This window comes from Salmo salar, chromosome ssa03 (genome assembly GCF_905237065.1).
Source record: "Salmo salar chromosome ssa03, Ssal_v3.1, whole genome shotgun sequence".
NCBI lineage: Eukaryota > Metazoa > Chordata > Actinopteri > Salmoniformes > Salmonidae > Salmo > Salmo salar.
This window is the reverse complement of record NC_059444.1, coordinates 18,580,273-18,598,129: the sequence shown is the minus strand read 5'-3', so window position 1 is coordinate 18,598,129 and position 17,857 is coordinate 18,580,273. Positions and strand designations below refer to the sequence as shown.

General features: G+C 42.9%; 1 protein-coding gene across 2 annotated transcripts; it reads right to left on the bottom strand.

The window, feature by feature from the left end:
* Positions 1-635: 635 nt before the first annotated feature.
* Positions 636-13,016, bottom strand: LOC106599582 (carbonic anhydrase-related protein). Of its 2 annotated transcripts, XM_014190871.2 has the most exons (10): positions 12,748-13,016; positions 12,455-12,475; positions 10,443-10,634; positions 10,030-10,154; positions 9,000-9,095; positions 8,108-8,170; positions 7,440-7,488; positions 7,230-7,342; positions 2,551-2,737; positions 636-896 (listed from the first exon to the last, which is right to left on the bottom strand). In XM_014190871.2, the coding sequence occupies exons 1-9, from the start codon at positions 12,818-12,820 to the stop codon at positions 2,603-2,605; spliced, it is 867 nt and encodes a 288-aa protein (XP_014046346.1). In that variant the 5' UTR covers positions 12,821-13,016; the 3' UTR covers positions 636-896; positions 2,551-2,602. The 2 variants fall into 2 exon arrangements, with proteins under 2 accessions (XP_014046346.1, XP_014046349.1); XM_014190874.2 differs by lacking the exon at positions 12,455-12,475 and having other exon boundaries at positions 12,748-13,015.
* Positions 13,017-17,857: the final 4,841 nt, after the last annotated feature.

Genomic DNA, 17,857 nt, shown 5'->3' with positions numbered 1-17,857 from the left:
AGAGCCGTTTGAACGAAACCTACTCAACCTTAACTTGTGAATGTTTATCCTTTTACGCTTGGAAAAGAGACCCTTAAACCCAGACTTGGACCACACACCCACTCCACCGAATAGCAGGCAGGGGAAGAAAAATGGTGATTGCTTTGCAACGCTTGCAGTTAACCACTGATTCCTTCCACCACCTCATTGTTGAATTTGCGATTTCCAACTTGTTGTGTAATGTTTATGTCCAATGGTCGATGAGCACCGATACTTTTTATCTAGAATTTCTCTTCATATGACATGGATTGAAAAGGATTTAGCAGTAGATTGTTGACGTGATTCATGATGATAACTGCTTATCTAGCTTGCTATCTGTGGCCAATGACCTTGAGCCTTCTTGGACGGGCACTTCTAATGTAAATCTATTGCAGCACCCAAAGGGGCTTGAACTTTCTAGCTCTCCCTGTAGATTTTGCTGTGACGCAGTGTCTCCGTGAGTGACAAGACTGAGCCAATCACAGCACAACTAGAGAAGATTACCAATCCCGACACTATATTTTCCGCTGGCTGTCCCTCCACAGAAAGCACTGAGCTAGGCTGAAACCCCTGCATTATGGAGCTGCCTTACTCAAGAAAGAGAAAAAGAGACCATGTTTGTATGCGACTTTATTAACTCAATATATATATATTTTTTTACATTGTTTGAAAACTGATATATGCCATTGGTTCCAGGTCACAGGTGAAGTCAGCCGGTTGATCTGTCAGCACTGCCTTCATCAACACAGAGTAAAATGGTGCCTTTGTTAGCTCCCTCCCAGTCCAAGTGATCCAATGTAACATAAATTCCAACCATCCGGCCGAGTCAGCAAGGTTGTTTCTCCCTCTCCCCTCCTTTATCTCCTCCTCTTGTTTCACTATGAAAAGAAAAAAGGGAATGTTTTGTAGATGTCGGAACATTCCAGCAATAATGTCGCCCTAAGACTTTGGAAACAAAGATGGCAGATAGAAGAGCAAAGTGCTATTTTATAAGTCCCATGTTTTGGATTGGAATTGTTGGACATTGTGCAATGTTAAGATGTAATATTTTCCAAACTTAAATCCACAAACTAATATCCTGTTTTCTTTGGATGAGCTATGATGGTTACAGAGCTAGAAATGTGATGTTTTCGGCCACACGTTTTGTCACATAATCCTTATTTCAGAGTACCTACTGGTGCAATAACCTATAAAATCACTTATGCACTTTATATGATTGTTACAATTATATCTCGTAAGTACATGCACTTATGCAGTACTGACCACCGTCCTTTTTGTATTTCCATGGTAAACAGAACTAACATTTGGCAAACCCATTTAACTACAGTACCTGCATTTACAAACATGCTACAATGTAATTACATGCATTATTCCCTTATAATTAACTACGAATGGTTTGGCAATGTAATTTAAGGTATCGCTTAATTATGCAATTGGAGTCCCTTCAGAACCCCCTTCCTTTATCCCTCCTACTTCTTCCTCTATTCCTCCTTTCCTGGCCCCTCTCAGGTCTGGCCAGGTCACATGACCACTTAAATATCCCTTACCAGAGACAATACTCCACTATCTCTTCCACAGTCCCTCTGACATTTCCCTCTGTAGCTACATAGCAGCTCACAACTATTATACAACTTTTTCCACCCAGTTGAAACTTTGATATACTTATACTTACACTGTCAAACTACCAAGCAATGGGCTTATCTGGCTATCTGATACAATCCTGTTCTTTCTCTTCACTGTTTGCATAATACAGTTGTGAGTCTAGACACACTTTGTCCATGTGCCCTCAATTGAGCACATCCAAATCCACCCACTCCTTTCAAAATGAGTAATTTGCCAGTATCCTAGGTGTTCCCAATGCTAGCTCTAAAATAGATATATCGCTCCGGTCCAAACACAACACAGCTAGTCCTAGATTAGTGGGAGAACTGGGTTAGATCATTATTACTGTAGCTCTGCCACTGCTCCAGTGTTTAGTGGTACCATTATGATTGTACCTCTGGGAAATACCTGGCCTATTTCCGTTAAACTATAACTTCCAGGGCAAGCCAATGTGACCCTGATACATGTTTCTTTGTGGTATACATTATTATCCATCAATCCAGGTCATGGAAGAACATAGTCTATGCATCAATATGACATTTTTATTTAACCTTTTTAATGAGGCAAGTCAGTTAAGAACAAATTCCTATTTACAATGACGGCCTACTTGTAAAGTCCCCCCCAGCCAAACCCTCCCCTAACCCGGACGACGCTGGGCCAATTGTGCGCCGCCCTATATGACTCCCGATCACGGCTGGTTGTGATACAGCATGGGCTCAAACCCGGGTCTGTAGTGATGCCTCTAGCCCTGCGATACAGTGCCTTCGACCGCTGCTCCACTCAGGACCGCTGCTAAACTATTAGCTGTATTGCTAAAAGTACATCTCCGCAAGAAAGAGGGCCACAACTTCTAAAAACAAACCTTCTAAGGGCCTGAAACTATATGTGAGGTTGTGAGGGGCTCAGAACAGTCTGACTGTTGACCTTTACCTGTGGAACATGTAGCTAGGGATTCGCCATGGAGAATGGACTGGGGGGGGTGTCACTGGAAGGCAGCCCGGACCGTCCTGTCACTAAGGGGCTGAGTGGGGCGGAAATTGTCTCCCAACATCCCATCGTTTCCCTCAGGAAGCTCAGCACCTTTTAGATGGGACCTCAGCCTCCTGAACTCCTCTATCTGGGAGAGAGGGATGAGAAAGAGAGAGGGATGAGACAGAGAGAGAGAGAGAGAGAGAGAGAGTGATGAGATGAGGGAAATTAGGGAAATGGAGGAAGAAAGAGAGAGAAGTTAAATAGAAGGGAATGAGTGGTGATGGATTAATTAAGTGTTCTGTGTAGTGATTATGGTGTGGATAAATATTAGCATTTTACTGTATGCCTGTCCTGGGCTATTTTAGACTCCTCTTTCCATGTGAGCCCTATTCCGTATTTTTTTATTTTTTTATTATTTCACCTTTATTTAACCAGGTAGGCCAGTTGAGAACAAGTTCTCATTTACAACTGCGACCTGGCGAAGATAAAGCAAAGCAGTGTGACACAAACAACACAGAGTTATACATGGGATAAACAAACCTACAGTCAATAACACAATAGAATAATCTATATACAGTGTGAGCAAATGTAGTAAGATTAGGGAGGTAAGGCAATAAATAGGCCATAGTGGCGAAATAATTACAATTTAGCATTAACACTGGAGTGATAGATGTGCAGAAGATGACTGTGCAAGTAGAGATACTGGAGTGCAAAGGAGCAAAAAAAATAACAATATGGGGATGAGGTAGTAGGGTGGGCTATTTACAGATAGGCTGTGAACAGATGCAATGATCGGTAAGCTGCTCTGACAGCTGATGCTTAAAGTTAGTGAGGGAGATATAAGACTCCAGCTTCAGTGATTTTTGCAATTCGTTCCAGTCATTAGCAGCAGAGAACCGGAAGGAAAGGCGGCCAAAGGAGGAATTGGGTTTGGGTATGACCAGTGAAATACACCTGCTGGAGCGCGTGCTATGGGTGGGTGACCAGTGAGCTGAGATAAGGCGGGGCTTTACCTAGCAAAGACTTATAGATTACCTGGAGCCAGTGGGTTTGGTGACGAATATGAAGTGAGGGCCAGCCAACGAGAGCATACAGGTCGCAGTGGTGGGTAGTATATGGGGCTTTGGTGACAAAACGGATGGCACTGTGATAGACTACATCCAATTTGCTGAGTAGAGTGTTGGAGGCTATTTTGTAAATGACATCGCCGAAGTCAAGGATCGGTAGGATAGTCAGTTTTATGAGGGTATGTTTGGCAGGATGAGTGAAGGAGGCTTTGTTGCGAAATAGGAAGCTGATTCTAGATTTAATTTTGGATTGGAGATGCTTAATGTGAGTCTGGAAGGAGAGTTTACAGTCTAACCAGACACCTAGGTATTTGTAGTTGTCCACATATTCTAAGTCAGAGCCGTCCAGAGTAGTGATGCTGGATGGGCGGGCAGGTGCAGGCAGCGATCGGTTGAAGAGCATTCATTTAGTTTTACTTGCATTTAAGAGCAGTTGGAGGCCATGGAAGGAGTGTTGTATGGCATTGAAGCTCGTCTGTAGGTTTGTTAACACAGTGTCCAAAGAAGGGCCAGAAGTATACAGAATGGTGTCGTCTGTGTAGAGGTGGATCAGAGAATCACCAGCAGCAAGAGCGACATCATTGATGTATACAGAGAAAAGCGTCAGAGACTGCCAGAGGTCCGGACAACAGGCCCTCCGATTTGACACACTAAACTCTATCTGAGAAGTAGTTGGTGAACCAGGCGAAGCAGTCATTTGAGAAACCAAGGCTGTTGAGTCTGCCGATAAGAATGTGGTGATTGACAGAGTCGAAAGCCTTGGCCAGGTCGATGAAGAAGGCTGCACCGTATTGTCTTTTATCAATGGTTATGATATTGTTTAGCACCTTGAGCGTGGCTGAGGTGCACCCATGACCAGCTCGGAAACCCGATTGCATAGCGGAGAAGGTACAGTGGGATTCGAAATGGTCGGTGATCTGTTTGTTAACTTGGCTTTCGAAGACTTTAGAAAGGCAGGGTAGGATAGATATAGGTCTGTAACAGTTTGGGTCTAGAGTGTCTCCCCCTTTGAAGAGGGGGATGACCGCGGCAGATTTACAATCTTTAGGGATCTCAGACGATACGAAGGAGAAGTCGAACAGGCTAGTAATAGAGGTTGCAACAGTTTCGGCGGATCATTTTAGAAAGAGAGGGTCCAGATTGTCTAGCCCATCTGATTTGTAGGGGTGCAGATTTTGCAGCTCTTTCAGAACATCAGCTATCTTGATTTGGATGAAGGAGAAGTGGGGAGGCTTGGGTAAGTTGCTGTGGGGGGTGCAGAGCTGTTGACCAGGTTAGGGGTAGCCAGGTGGAAAGCATGGCCAGCCATAGAACAATGCTTATTGAAATTATCGATTATCGTAGACTTATCGGTGGTGACAGTGTTTCCCAGCTGGGAGGATGTGCTCTTATTCTCCATGGACTTTAGTGTCCCAGAACTTTTTGGAGTTTGTGCTACAGGATGCACTTTTCTGTTAGAAAAAGCTAGCCTTTGCTTTCCTAACTGCCGGAGTATATTGGTTCCTAACTTCCCTGAAAAGTTGCATATCACGGGGGCTATTCGATGCTAATACCGTACGCCACAGGATGTTTTTGTGCTGGTCAAGGGCAGTCAAGTCTGGAGTGAACCAAGGGATATATCTGTTCTTAGTTCTACATTTTTTGAATGGGGCATGCTTATTTAAGATGGTGAGGAAAGCACTTTTAAAGAATAACCAGGCATCCTCTACTGACGGAATGAGGTCAATATCCTTCCAGGATACCCGGGCCAGGTCTATTAGAAAGGCCTGCTCGCTGAAGTGTTTTAGGGAGCGTTTGACATTGATGAGGGTTGGTCATTTGACAGCGGACCGATTACGGACCCAGGCAATGAGGCAGTGATCGCTGAGATCCTGATTGAAAACAGCAGAGGTGTATTTAGAGGGCAGGTTGGTCAGGATGATATCTATGAGGGTGTCCGTGTTTACGGATTTAGGGTTGTACCTGGTAGGTTCCTTAATCATTTGTGTGAGATTGAGGGCATCTACCTTAGATTGTACGATGGCCGGGGTGTTAAGCATGTCCCAGTTTAGGTCACCTAACAGTACAAACTCTGAAGATAAATGGGCGGCAATTAATTCACATATGGTGTCTAGGGCACAGCTGGGGGCTGAGGGGGGTCTATAACAAGCGGCAACAGTGAGAGACTTGTATCTGGAAAGGTGGATTTTTAAAAGTAGAAGCTCAAACGGTTTGGGTACAGACCTGGATAGTAAGACAGAACATCTCTGCAGTAGATTGCAACTCCACCCCCTTTGGCAGTTCTATCTTGGCGGAAAATGTTATAGTTGGGGATGTAAATTACAGAATTTTTGGTGGCCTTCCTAAGCCAGGATTCAGACTCGGCTAGGACATCAGGGTTGGTGGAGTGTGCTAAAACAGTGAATAAAACAAACTAGGGAGGAGGCTTCTGATGTTAACATGCATGAAACCAAGGCTTTTATGGTTACAGAAGTCAACAAATGATAGCGCCTGGGGAATAGGAGTGGAACTTGGGGCTACAGGGCCTGGGATAACCTCTATATCACCAGAGGATGAAGGCTATAAGAACTGGTCGTCTAGTGCGTTGGGAACAGAGAATAAAAGGAGCAGATTTCTGGCCGTAGTAGAATAGATTCAGGGCATAATGTACAGACAATGGTATGGTAGGATGTGAGTACAGTGGAGGTAAACCTAGGCGTTGAGTGACGATGAGAGAGGTTTCGTCTCTGGAGGCACCAGTTAAGCCAGGTGAGGTCTCTGCATGTGTGTGGGGTGCAACAAAAGAGCTATCTAAGACATGTTGAGCGGGACTGACGGCTCTACAGTGAAACAAAACAATAAGAACTAGCCAAGACAGCAGTAGACAAGGCATATTGACATTAGAGAGAGGCATAAAGCAATCACAGGTGTTGATCAAGAGAGCTAAGACAACAAAGGGTAAATGGTGATGAATGGGCAGAGCAGTATAGTTAGCTACATACAGGACCTGAGTTCGAGGCTGGGGCCGACAGGTAAAGAAAATGAGGTACCGTGTTATTGAAACAGTCCAGGGGGCATCAGCTGTGTAGCTGAGTGATCATAGGGTCAAAAGAGCAACAATAGGCGAGTCAGGGTGCCGTTCAGTAGTCACTACTACGCTAGGCGAGCAGGGGACACAGCGTTCAGAAAAGCTAGCGGGCCGGGGCTGGTAGATGGTTCTTCAGCGACATCGTAACAGAATAGCCTGTTGAGACCACATCGGGTGATCACGTCGGCAGTACACAGTGCACAAAACATTAGGAACACTTGCTCTTTCCATGACAGACTGACCAGGTGAATCCAGGTAAAATCTATGATCCCTTATTGATGTCACTTGTTAAATCCACATCAATCAGTGTAGATGAAGGGGAGGACACAGGTTAAATAAGGATTTTTAAGCTTTGAGACAATTGAGACATTGATTGTGTATGTGTGTGTTAAGAGGGTGAATTGGCAAGACAAAAGATTTAAGTGTGACAACTGCTGATGTAAAAATGGATTTATAAAATACATTTGATTGCTTGAACCAGGCCATTGTGTCAGATGGCCTACCTGTAACTGTGAGATAGTGAGTGGGTAACGGTACAGGATCCAGGTGACATTCTCACTACATGGAGGTGTGGTCAGGGAGCCCTCATACACCCAGTAGTCTCTCAGGAGAGGGTCTGGAGGGAGTAACAAACACACACCATAACTTCATCTAATACTGTGTCACACCATACATGCAAGCAGGAATTATACACAATTAGATGAAGGACTCACCAGGAAGTAGTGTGTTGGGATTGAAGCACGGTATTATTTTGGTCTTCCCCTGTAAAGATAAGTCAAAACAAAACAAAAAATATTGGTTGTTTTGCTTCATTTGTAATGTACTCTTCATTCAGCCACCATGTCATCTGTACTACTGGACCTCTTCCTTCACATTCTGCATCAACATTTCTCCTGTCTAATCTTAAATGTTTCACATGGTCTCAAATCAATCTGGAGCATTAATTGCATCAGGTTTCATTGAAAAAACAATAAATTAATAAATTGCTGCATGCTCCAACCATTGCAGCTCTGCTGATTTGTCTGTTAACTGCCTAATTTGATGGTTAATGCTATTTAGGGTAGGGACGTCTTGGGACCTGAACTCCTACCCTTACCCTGACCTTAACCCTAACCTTAACCCTTACTTTAACCCTTTTAAATGTCAACTTCAATGGAGTAGGGTCGTCCCAAGTAGCCCTGATAGCACGGACCCTAATTTGAATGCCTATGTTCTGTATGTCTTCCTCTATCTCTCAGTTAAGCATTGGGCTTCTACACCCTTAGGTCATATCAGTAATTTATCATAACATCTGCCCTCTCATCACCATGAAAAGTCATAACCATAACATCATCGCCATAACAATATCACTTGGACAACAAAATGGACGGCAACGTCTTACCTTGTATTGTAGGTCCTGCAGCACTTCTGTTATGGCCTTCAACCCCAGATGCTCCTTCCCTATCTGAAGGAAACAACGTCAAGGGCATTGAGTCAAAAAGAGTTAAGGAAAGAGGGTCCTAACACAGTGATATTCAAACCTTTTCAGCAGGGACCCTTTTTTTCTGCCAGAATTTCTGGGGGCCCCATTTGTTTTAGCATTTTTTTCAAGACCCCACCCCACCCCACCCCAAATATAATGACACCACCTTAAAAATCCGTCCATTTCGATTTTTACATTAACAAATAACCTTCAATTCATTACATTTTCATCGCTTATCAAAATGAAAATAAACCAATTACATTTTTCAAATTCTTTCTCAAAAACATCCCATACAATAATCTGTACTATTCCTAAAAAATATTAAAATATTAAAATAATATTAATAATTTGGCGACCCCACTGCAGTTTTTGCGACACCGAGTTTGAATATCACTGTCCTAACATATAAGTATTATGTTGTGAGGTTAACAGGTGTTAACATGGGGCTGCTAACGTGAGTCCTGCCAGGATGTGTTGGTGGTGGTGGGGGAAACTCTTGGAGCTTTCAAAAACAGGAAGGACAAAGTGATGTGTTCACTTAAAACGGACGGTCTTATACATTTAGGTAAACAGTAAGCCTCAAGCCAGCTCACGTCAATCAAATGTTATTGTGGTTATTTGAATGTTGGGGGTTTTCTCAGTCCAATTAAAAAACAAGTGGATATATGTTGACTTTAGTGTCAAAGCTCATATGAATATATGATATGATATAAATTACAGTACCAAGTTGGCAAGTCCCTAAAATAACCATACTGACCATGAGAAGAGAGGATTCTCATATCACTACGGAGTGAACCAAAGCAATCAATACCTGCACAAACAGAGCGATGATGAGAACTCCGTTCTTCTTCGCCAGGGCTTCTTCCACACTGTTGAACAGCGTTGTGTTCCAGTGGATCAGATGGAGCTGGGGGGTAAGCACACTTATTGTATCATATTTATATTGTATCATATTATAGGGAAGTTGATCACAAAAAGAGATCAACCACATATGATATTCAGAGAAAGAGACAGACAGACAGACAGACAGACAGACAGACAGACAGACAGACAGACAGACAGACAGACAGACAGACAGACAGACAGACAGACAGACAGACAGACAGACAGACAGACAGACAGACAGACAGACAGACAGACAGACAGACAGACAGACAGACAGACAGACAGACAGACCATAGGCAGAATGAGGCTGTAGAAGACAGGGCCGAGACAGAGCAGGTGTATGGGACGTAAGTGCACTCTTCAATTTGAAATAGAGCACCAAGCACCTGTGATAGAGAAGGAAGCTTATAAAGCAAAACCACCAGCGGCATAGCTTCTTCAGGGCCTTTCAAACGCTTGTTTACATCAATGGTCTCAGTGATTTGTAAATATATGAAACATAATAATGAGCTAATATACTGTATAATAATAATAATAATAATATTAATATATACCATTTAACAGATGCTTTATCCAAAGCAACTTACAGTTATTTGTGCATACATGTTTGTGTATAGGTGGCCCCAGGAATTGCAACCCTGCTCTACTAACTGAGCCGTACAGGATTCCATTACAAAAGCCCTGACATGAAATAACCTTATTTTATGTGAAAATAACATACCAACTCCCTCTGTCTGAGTACTGTGACAGTGGCCTCTAACTGAGACAAACATCCATGGTCATGGCCTTGAAGTAGACTGTGTGTGTGTGTGTGTGTGTGTGTGTGTGTGTGTGTGTGTGTGGTGTGTGTGTGTGTGTGTGTGTTTGGCTGAGACTCATACCTCCATGGGGAAGGCCTTGAAGTAGACTGTGTGTGTGTGTGTGTGTGTGTGTGTGTGTTTGGCTGAGACTCATACCTCCATGGGGAAGGCCTTAAAGTTGACGGTGTGTTCTGACCCCCGCTGGTTCTCCTTGCCCCAGTGGAAGCGCACCTCATGCAGCTCATACTCGTGGTCACTTGGCAATGGGCCACCAGTTACCACTGCAGACAGGAAACCCAGAGCGTCATGGGAGAGCAGACACAGGAAATGAAGACCACATTAAATTACCTGGGGGTTTTGAATGTAGGTCTGAATTCTGGTGCAACTCTGATTTCTCTAAGTGTGTATCACACGCAGCACACAGTCATTGACTCAACGTTCAGTTATTACGGCTAATGTGAGCTCATTGAAAAGGTGTATGCAAAATCCCCAGTCTAGTGTAGTGTTCAGGTACAGTTAACCCATTCATTGTTTTGATGATACTGTGGTAATGTAATATCAACTTTCACCTGATTTGGACCTCAGAATGATGCGTGCGGTGTGTCCATCGTTGATGACCTCACAGTCCCGACACACCACATAATTGGGCGTGAGCCCCACGTCCAGGAGAGAGGGGTCATAACGGGCCTCCCGGGAGTTCAGGTTGATCGGGGACTGGTACTCTCCATTCGCATCAGGGAACAGCAAACCCCACTCTACACCTGAAAACCCACACAACTTAGACTTCAACTCCACCAAATGCTCTCCTTAGTGTAACCTCAGTGAGGTTACAACCTCTGGCTTGCACTGAGACCTCCATGCAGAGTCCTCTATGGTGTGTGGTGAAGTCACAAAGTGGTGACGGAGTATGTCTGGTGGAGTGTAAATCCAGCCTTTGAATACACAAGCAGCATAAACAAAGTATACCTGAGGACACACAAATGTGCACGCACGCACACACACACACACACACACACACACACACACACACACACACACACACACACACACACACACACACACACACACACACACACAAGCTAAACTGGGCTAAGAGTACGCCAATCCCTGAGTGTCACTGAACTGGGCACGTGGGGAGTCTGTACCAGAAATAACCCAAACCAGAGGGACACAAGGATGTTCTAGCTCTTCTTTCTTAACACCGCTCACACTTCCTCTCTTTTTACTTGATCCTCTTCCTCTCTGTCTATACCTCACTGACACTATCTTCCTCTCTTTCTCACATTTCGTCATACCCCCTCCTTCAATCTTCCACAAAGAGTACAAATCTTCTCCTTCTCATTGTCACTTCTTTTCATACTTTGTAAGAACATTCTGTTAGCTAGCGGTCTTAGGTCTCTGCTCTTTCCATAGCATGCCCTGGATTATTTCAAAGTTATTTATCAGTTGGCTGTAAGCGCAGAGAGAGTGCAAAACTCAATCTGTCAGGGACACACACACCTAGAGTATATCTCTCTGTCTCTAGTCCCCAGATGGGACATAAACTGGACAAAGTCACTCCCACTCTGAAATGTCTGACCTCACACACACATTTAGCGTTGTAATTAAGATGATGAAACCATTGCTTTGAATCACAGAGACAGCCCATAGCACAGTTGAGCAGATGTTATAGCGGTGCAGCGAAATGTTTGTTACTCGTTCCTTACAATGCAGTAAAATGTCAAACAAGTACACAAATAATAATCAAAAACTAGAACAAGAAATCACAAATGTCACAACGAATCCAGTTAACAACCCAAACAACACTATCAGTAATCCAAATGCAATCTATGCGTCCAAACCAAAAATATATACTACTCACTGGGCACAGACGTCAATTCAACATCTATACCACGTTGGTTCAACGTAATTTCATTGAAATGACGTGGAAACCATGTTGATTCAACCAGTGTGTGCCCAGTGGGTAAGAATGTACAGAGGTAGATAAATGACAGTGAGCCATGTCAAGAATCCAGTATATAAATACGCTGTGTGAATAAACAGTGTAACAAAATGCAATGTAGAGTAGTAGATATATTAGAATGAGCTGTGTGAATATATGAATACACAGTGTGAAAAACAGAATAAAAAGAATGTGTGGAAACAGTTAGCTTTCTGATGCATAGCCAAGAGTCATTGGCTTATGAGGCTAAGTTAGTTAGCGCTACAGACAAGTCCTCTCTTCTCTTCCAGTGTATGAATGACTTTATCCCCTACCAACCAGATTCTTTTTATTTCAAGTCAACACCAATAACAACATTAGTTACTAAAAGTTTAGCTCTTGACTTTTCTCTGGAAAAGCTCTCTGGAAACCTTGACAATTACATTCCAAGAGCCCAGAGGCATTTTGAGACAATGCACACAACGGTGCCCTGGACAAGAGTTCTTAAAAGCCCAGAATCATAAAAGCATGGTAGCTAGACCACTACTCTCTTAGAATACTTAATCATGGGTGTGACTCCAGAATCTCAAGTTCAGCTCTATACATTATGTGCATGATCAAGTTACCCCAATAAGAAGTGCATTGATCAAAATACCCTACCTTCTTTGGGTTCTTTACCTACTGTATGTGAGAGAGAGAGAGAGAGAGAGAAAGAGAGAGAGAGAGAGCGAGAGAGAGAATAGAGAACGAAAGAGGGGGAGAGAGAGAATAGAGAACGAGAGGGAGAGAGAAGAGATGGCTATTTTTTCTGTTTAGATGTGAGAAGAAAGAATTTCCATATCAATGCATGCATTGTTTAGTGCCTAAATGGTAAAGAAAGTTATGTTTTGGGAGAGAAAAGGAAACAAGTGTTTGGTACATAAGTTTTTACTAAAAATCTCCAAAGCCCTTACCTTCCTGATATCCCCAGTCCAGATCATCCTTCCCAGGGTAGTAGTCAGACTCCTCAATCATGCTGTCTGCCATGGCAGTATGGAACAAGTCTTTTTACTGAACACACTTGCTTTGATTTGAAGTCGAAGTCTTTGGCTTTTGATTTTATCCGTTTTCTTTCTTCCTGCTCAGTCCATCTAATAGGAGAGAGTGAAAGTCTCTCTCTCTCTCTCTCTCTCTCTCGGCTGCAGTGTAGACTGTCCCATCAACAGACACTCTAGGTAAGTTTCAAAACTCTCTTTCAGCACTAGCAGCCCACAGAGTCCCCGCCCCACACAGACACAGAAAGCTTGGATTGGATGAGGCAAGTCCCTGTCAAAGTGGAGCACCTTTTAAACAGCTCAGCAATTCACTGTGGTGTAAGGAAAGGAAGGTGTGTGTGTGTGTGTGTGTGTGTGTGTGTGTGTGTGTGTGTGTGTGTGTGTGTGTGTGTGTGTGTGTGTGTGTGTGTGTGTGTGTGTGTGTGTGTGTGTGTGTGTGTGTGTCTGTGTGTGTGTGAGTCTTTTCATAGTCCGCAAATTAAGAACAAATTCAAGAAAGCGTACAGTATTATATAGAGCCATTATTGCATGGACCTCCCTTCCATCTCATATTGCTGTTTTTTTTAAACCTGGTTTGAAAAAACAGATAAAGCAACACCTCACGGCACAACGCCTCTCCCCTATTTGACCTAGATATGTAGGCTGTGTGCCATTTCTAAATGTATGTAGTTCTGTCCGTGAGCTGTTCTTGTCTATTAATGTTCTGTACTATGTCATGTTTCATGTTCTGTGTGGACCCCAGGAAGAGTAGCTGCTGCTTTCCCAACAGCTAATGGGGATCAATACCAACAACAACAAAAAGAGAGGGGGAGGGAGACGGGGGAGGGAGACGGGGGAGAGAAGTGGAGAGCTTTTCAGAGGGGTTACTGTTAGGAATAGATATTATGATCCTGATGTTTTTCAGGTGAAGAAATTGACAGTCAGCATTTCAATTTTAGAATGTGATCCGTTTGTCCAGATTTGTGTTTCCTCAGAGATTTCTGGGAAAAAAATATCTGTTTGTGCAAAGAGAACAGATTAACACTATTCTTGAAAAATAGAAGGTTTATGTAAAATTGGTGTCACATATTACACGTGCACATTCCTGTGGAAGTCCTTTACTGGCTAGGCTTTTTGTTGACTAACTCAGCACTTAGTGGCCTTGTTGCCTTGTGTCTGTCTTGAGATTGGAAGGTTGGGAGTTTGATCCCCGGCCAAGTCATACCAAAGACAAAAACTGGTACCCAGTGCGTCTCTGCTTGGCACTCAGAATTAAGGAGAGAGATTGGGGGTAAGACTAGTGTCCTGTCGAGGTGGTGTACATCAAACTGTCTCATGCTACAGAAACACGACTCCAGCTCCTATGAGCCATTCCTGCTCACACAAGGCTTGTGCAAGGCTCCTTACTTACAGCACAAAGTAAACCAATAATTTCATTGTCAATAGATGCAAACATAGATGATTAGCTTATAGAGTAGAACTGACCAGTACTGTTCTGGCAAGATATGATATATCCCGCTGTGTCATATGCCTGTCCCAAAGTGTAGAATTTGTCAAAGGGAATTAGATTGATTAATCGCTTAATATTCTGTACTAAGAAACCACCTTGACCCTCATTTCCTAAATTGAATAGATTGCATATCCCACTCTCTGTCAAAATCTTCATAATGAGGTCATTTAGATCCCAAAGGACCAGATATGAGGCTAAAAGTATTTGTTTTAAATAGCATGACTTTAGCCTGATAATCCTCTCCGGACAAGAATAAATTCTGGATATATTTTGGAAACTGGTCTACTTTTCTTTCTTTTCTCATCTTGACTTCTTCATATACTGTAGTTTACATTCATTTTCTCATATTCTTTGTTGATTCATTTTGATAACAACCTTGTATACACTGACTATACCAAACATTAGGAACACCTTCCTGATAGCACCCCAAACATTAGGAACACCTTCCTGATAGCACCCCAAACATTAGGAACACCCCCCGTGAAGCATGGAGGAGATGGTGTGGGGGTGCTTTGCTGGTGACACTGTTAGTGATTTATTTAGAATTCAAGGCACACTTAACCAGCATGGCTACCACAGCATTCTGCAGTGATACGCCATCCTATCTGGTTTGGGCTTAGTAGGACTATCATTTGTTTTTCAACAGGACAATGACCCAACACACCTCCAGGCTGTGTAAGGACTATTTGACCAAGAAGGAAAGTCATGGACTGTTGCATCAGATGACCTGGCCTCCACAATTCCCCGACCTCAACCAAATTGAGATGTTTGGGATGAGTTGGACCGCAGAGTGAAGGAAAAGCAGCCAACAAGTGCTCAGCATATGTGAGAACTCCTTCAATACTGTTGGAAAAGCATTCCAGGTGACTACCTCATGATCTGGTTGAGAGAATGCCAAGAGTGTGCAAAGCTGTCATCAAGGAAAAGGGTGGCTACTTTGAAAAATCTCAAATATAAAATATATTTGATTTGCTTAACACTTTTCTGGTTACTACATGATTCCATACGTGTTATTTCATAGTTTTGATGTCTTCACTATGATTCGACAATGCAGAAAATAGTAAAAATAAAGAAAAGCCCCTTGAACGTGTAGGTGTGTCCAAACTTTTGACTGGTACTGTATATATTCACTAAATCTATAAGTGTTATAATATAGTATTATTGAATGTATTCTGTCAGATTTTTATAATGCTATAGGCATTTCTTATAACAAATAGTTTCTCCAGCCATCAGAGTATGCCAGATCCGACTCTCAACTCGTCCAAGGCACCTTTTTCAATTTGGATCTAAAGTCAATAACACCACCGCTCTCTGGTGGACAATATAGGATATTGCAGGGCACTTACTGTACCTTTAAAAAAAGGTAGGGGCGTGGATCAGAAAACCAGTTAGTATCTAGTGTGACCACCATTTGCCTCATGCAGCATGACACATCTCCTTTGCATAGAGTTGATCAGGCTGTTGATTGTGGCCTGTGGAATGTTGTCCCACTCCTCTTCAATGGCGGGAACTGGAACACGCTGTCATACATGGTGACCCAGAGCATCACAAACATTCTCAATGGGTGAAATGTCTGGTGAGTATGCAGGCCATTGAAGAACTAGACCATTTTCAGCTACCAGGAATTGTGTACAGATCCTTGCGACATGGGGCCGTGTATTATCATGCTGAAACATGAGGTGATGGCGGCGGATGAACGGCACGAAAATGGGCCTCAGGATCTCGTCACAGTATATCTGTGCATTAAAATTGCCATAGATAAAATGCAATTGTGTTCGTTGTCCGTAGCTTATGCCTACCCATACAATAACCCCACCATGGGGCACTCTGTTCACAACATTGACATCAGCAAACCGCTCGCCCACACAACGCTATACACGCTGTCTGACATCTACCCTGTAGAGTTGAAATGGGGGTTCATCCGTAAAGAGCACACTTGTCCAGCGTGCCAGTGGCCATAGAAGGTGAGCATTTGCCCACTGAAGTCGGTTATGACGCCGAACTGCAGATGAGCTTTCCTGAGACGGTTTCTGACAGTTTGTGCAGAGATTATTCGGTTGTAAAAACCCACAGTTTCATCAGCTGTCCGGGTGTCTGGTGGCTTATGGTAAAGAAATTAACATTTAATTATCTGGCAACAGCTCTGGTGGACATTCCTGCAGTCAGCATGCCAATTGCACATTCCCTCAAAACTTAAGACATCTGTGGCATTGTGTTGTGTGACAAAACTGCACATTTTAGAGTGGCCTTTTATTGTCCGCAGCACAAGGTGCACCTGTGTAATGATCATGCTGTTTAATCATCTTCTTGATATGTCACACCTGTCAGGTGGATGGATTATCTTGGCAAAGGAGAAATGCTCACTAACATAAATGTAAACAAATTTGTCCACAAAATTTGAGATTAATAAGCTTTTTGTGAGTATTGAATATTTCTGGGATATTTTATTTCATCTCATGAAACATGGGACAAACACTTTACATGTCGCGTTCATATTTTAGTTCAGGTTAGTTCCCATTATTTTGTCTGTGAGCACACGGGCACCGCCATTAAGGCAATCTCCATTCAGAAGTAGTACATTTTCTTCTTCACAATTGGCTGCTCCCTCCAACAGGGTCATCAGCAGGGATCAGCCAATAAAGTTTGAAGTCCCACCCAGTTGACTACATTAAAATGATGGAAGCCCTCAATGGTGCTGCCAATGCTATAATTAAGCAATAAGGCCTGAGGGGGTGTGGTATATGGCCAATATACCACAGCTAAGGACTGTTCTTATGCACAACACAACACGGAGTGCCTGGACACAGCCCTTAGCCGTGGTATATTGGCCATATATCAAAAACCTCCGAGGTGCCTTATTGCTATTATAAACTGGTTACCAACGGAATTAGAGCAGTAAAAATAAGTGTTTTGTCATACCTGTAGTATACGGTCTGATATACCACGCCTGTCAGTCAATCAGCAATCAGGGCTCAAACCACCCAGTTTATAACAGCCTTTTGGCCACTAGAGGCCTCTATCCTGCTCTATGCCGGGGATACAGTATCTTCAACCTAGCTTTCTGTTCCCCCTGAAACTTCTTATTAAATCAATGTAAAAAAATAAATCAATTGGGGATAGGCTAATAAAAATTTGGTTGGGAAAGACAGATTCCATTTACATTTTAGCAAGCGCTCTTATCTAGAGCATCTTACAGGAGCAATTAGGGTTAACTGTGGGTAACACTTTACTTGACACCGAGCATCATAACACATTTTGATATGGTCATAACTATGTCATAATATATGTCATGACAGCTGACATAACTTGTCATAATGCAACGCCAGGGTTGTGGGTTCAATTCCCACGGGGGGCCAGTACAAAAAAAAAAAAATGTATGAAATGTATGTATTCACTACTGTAAGTCGCTCTGGATAAGAGCATCTGCTAAATGACTAAAATGTAAATGTAAAATATTGCGTTACTTTAAGGCTGGTTATGACACCTACATAAGAGGGTCAAAAACCGCAAAACATTCCATTACACCATAGCCTACTTGTC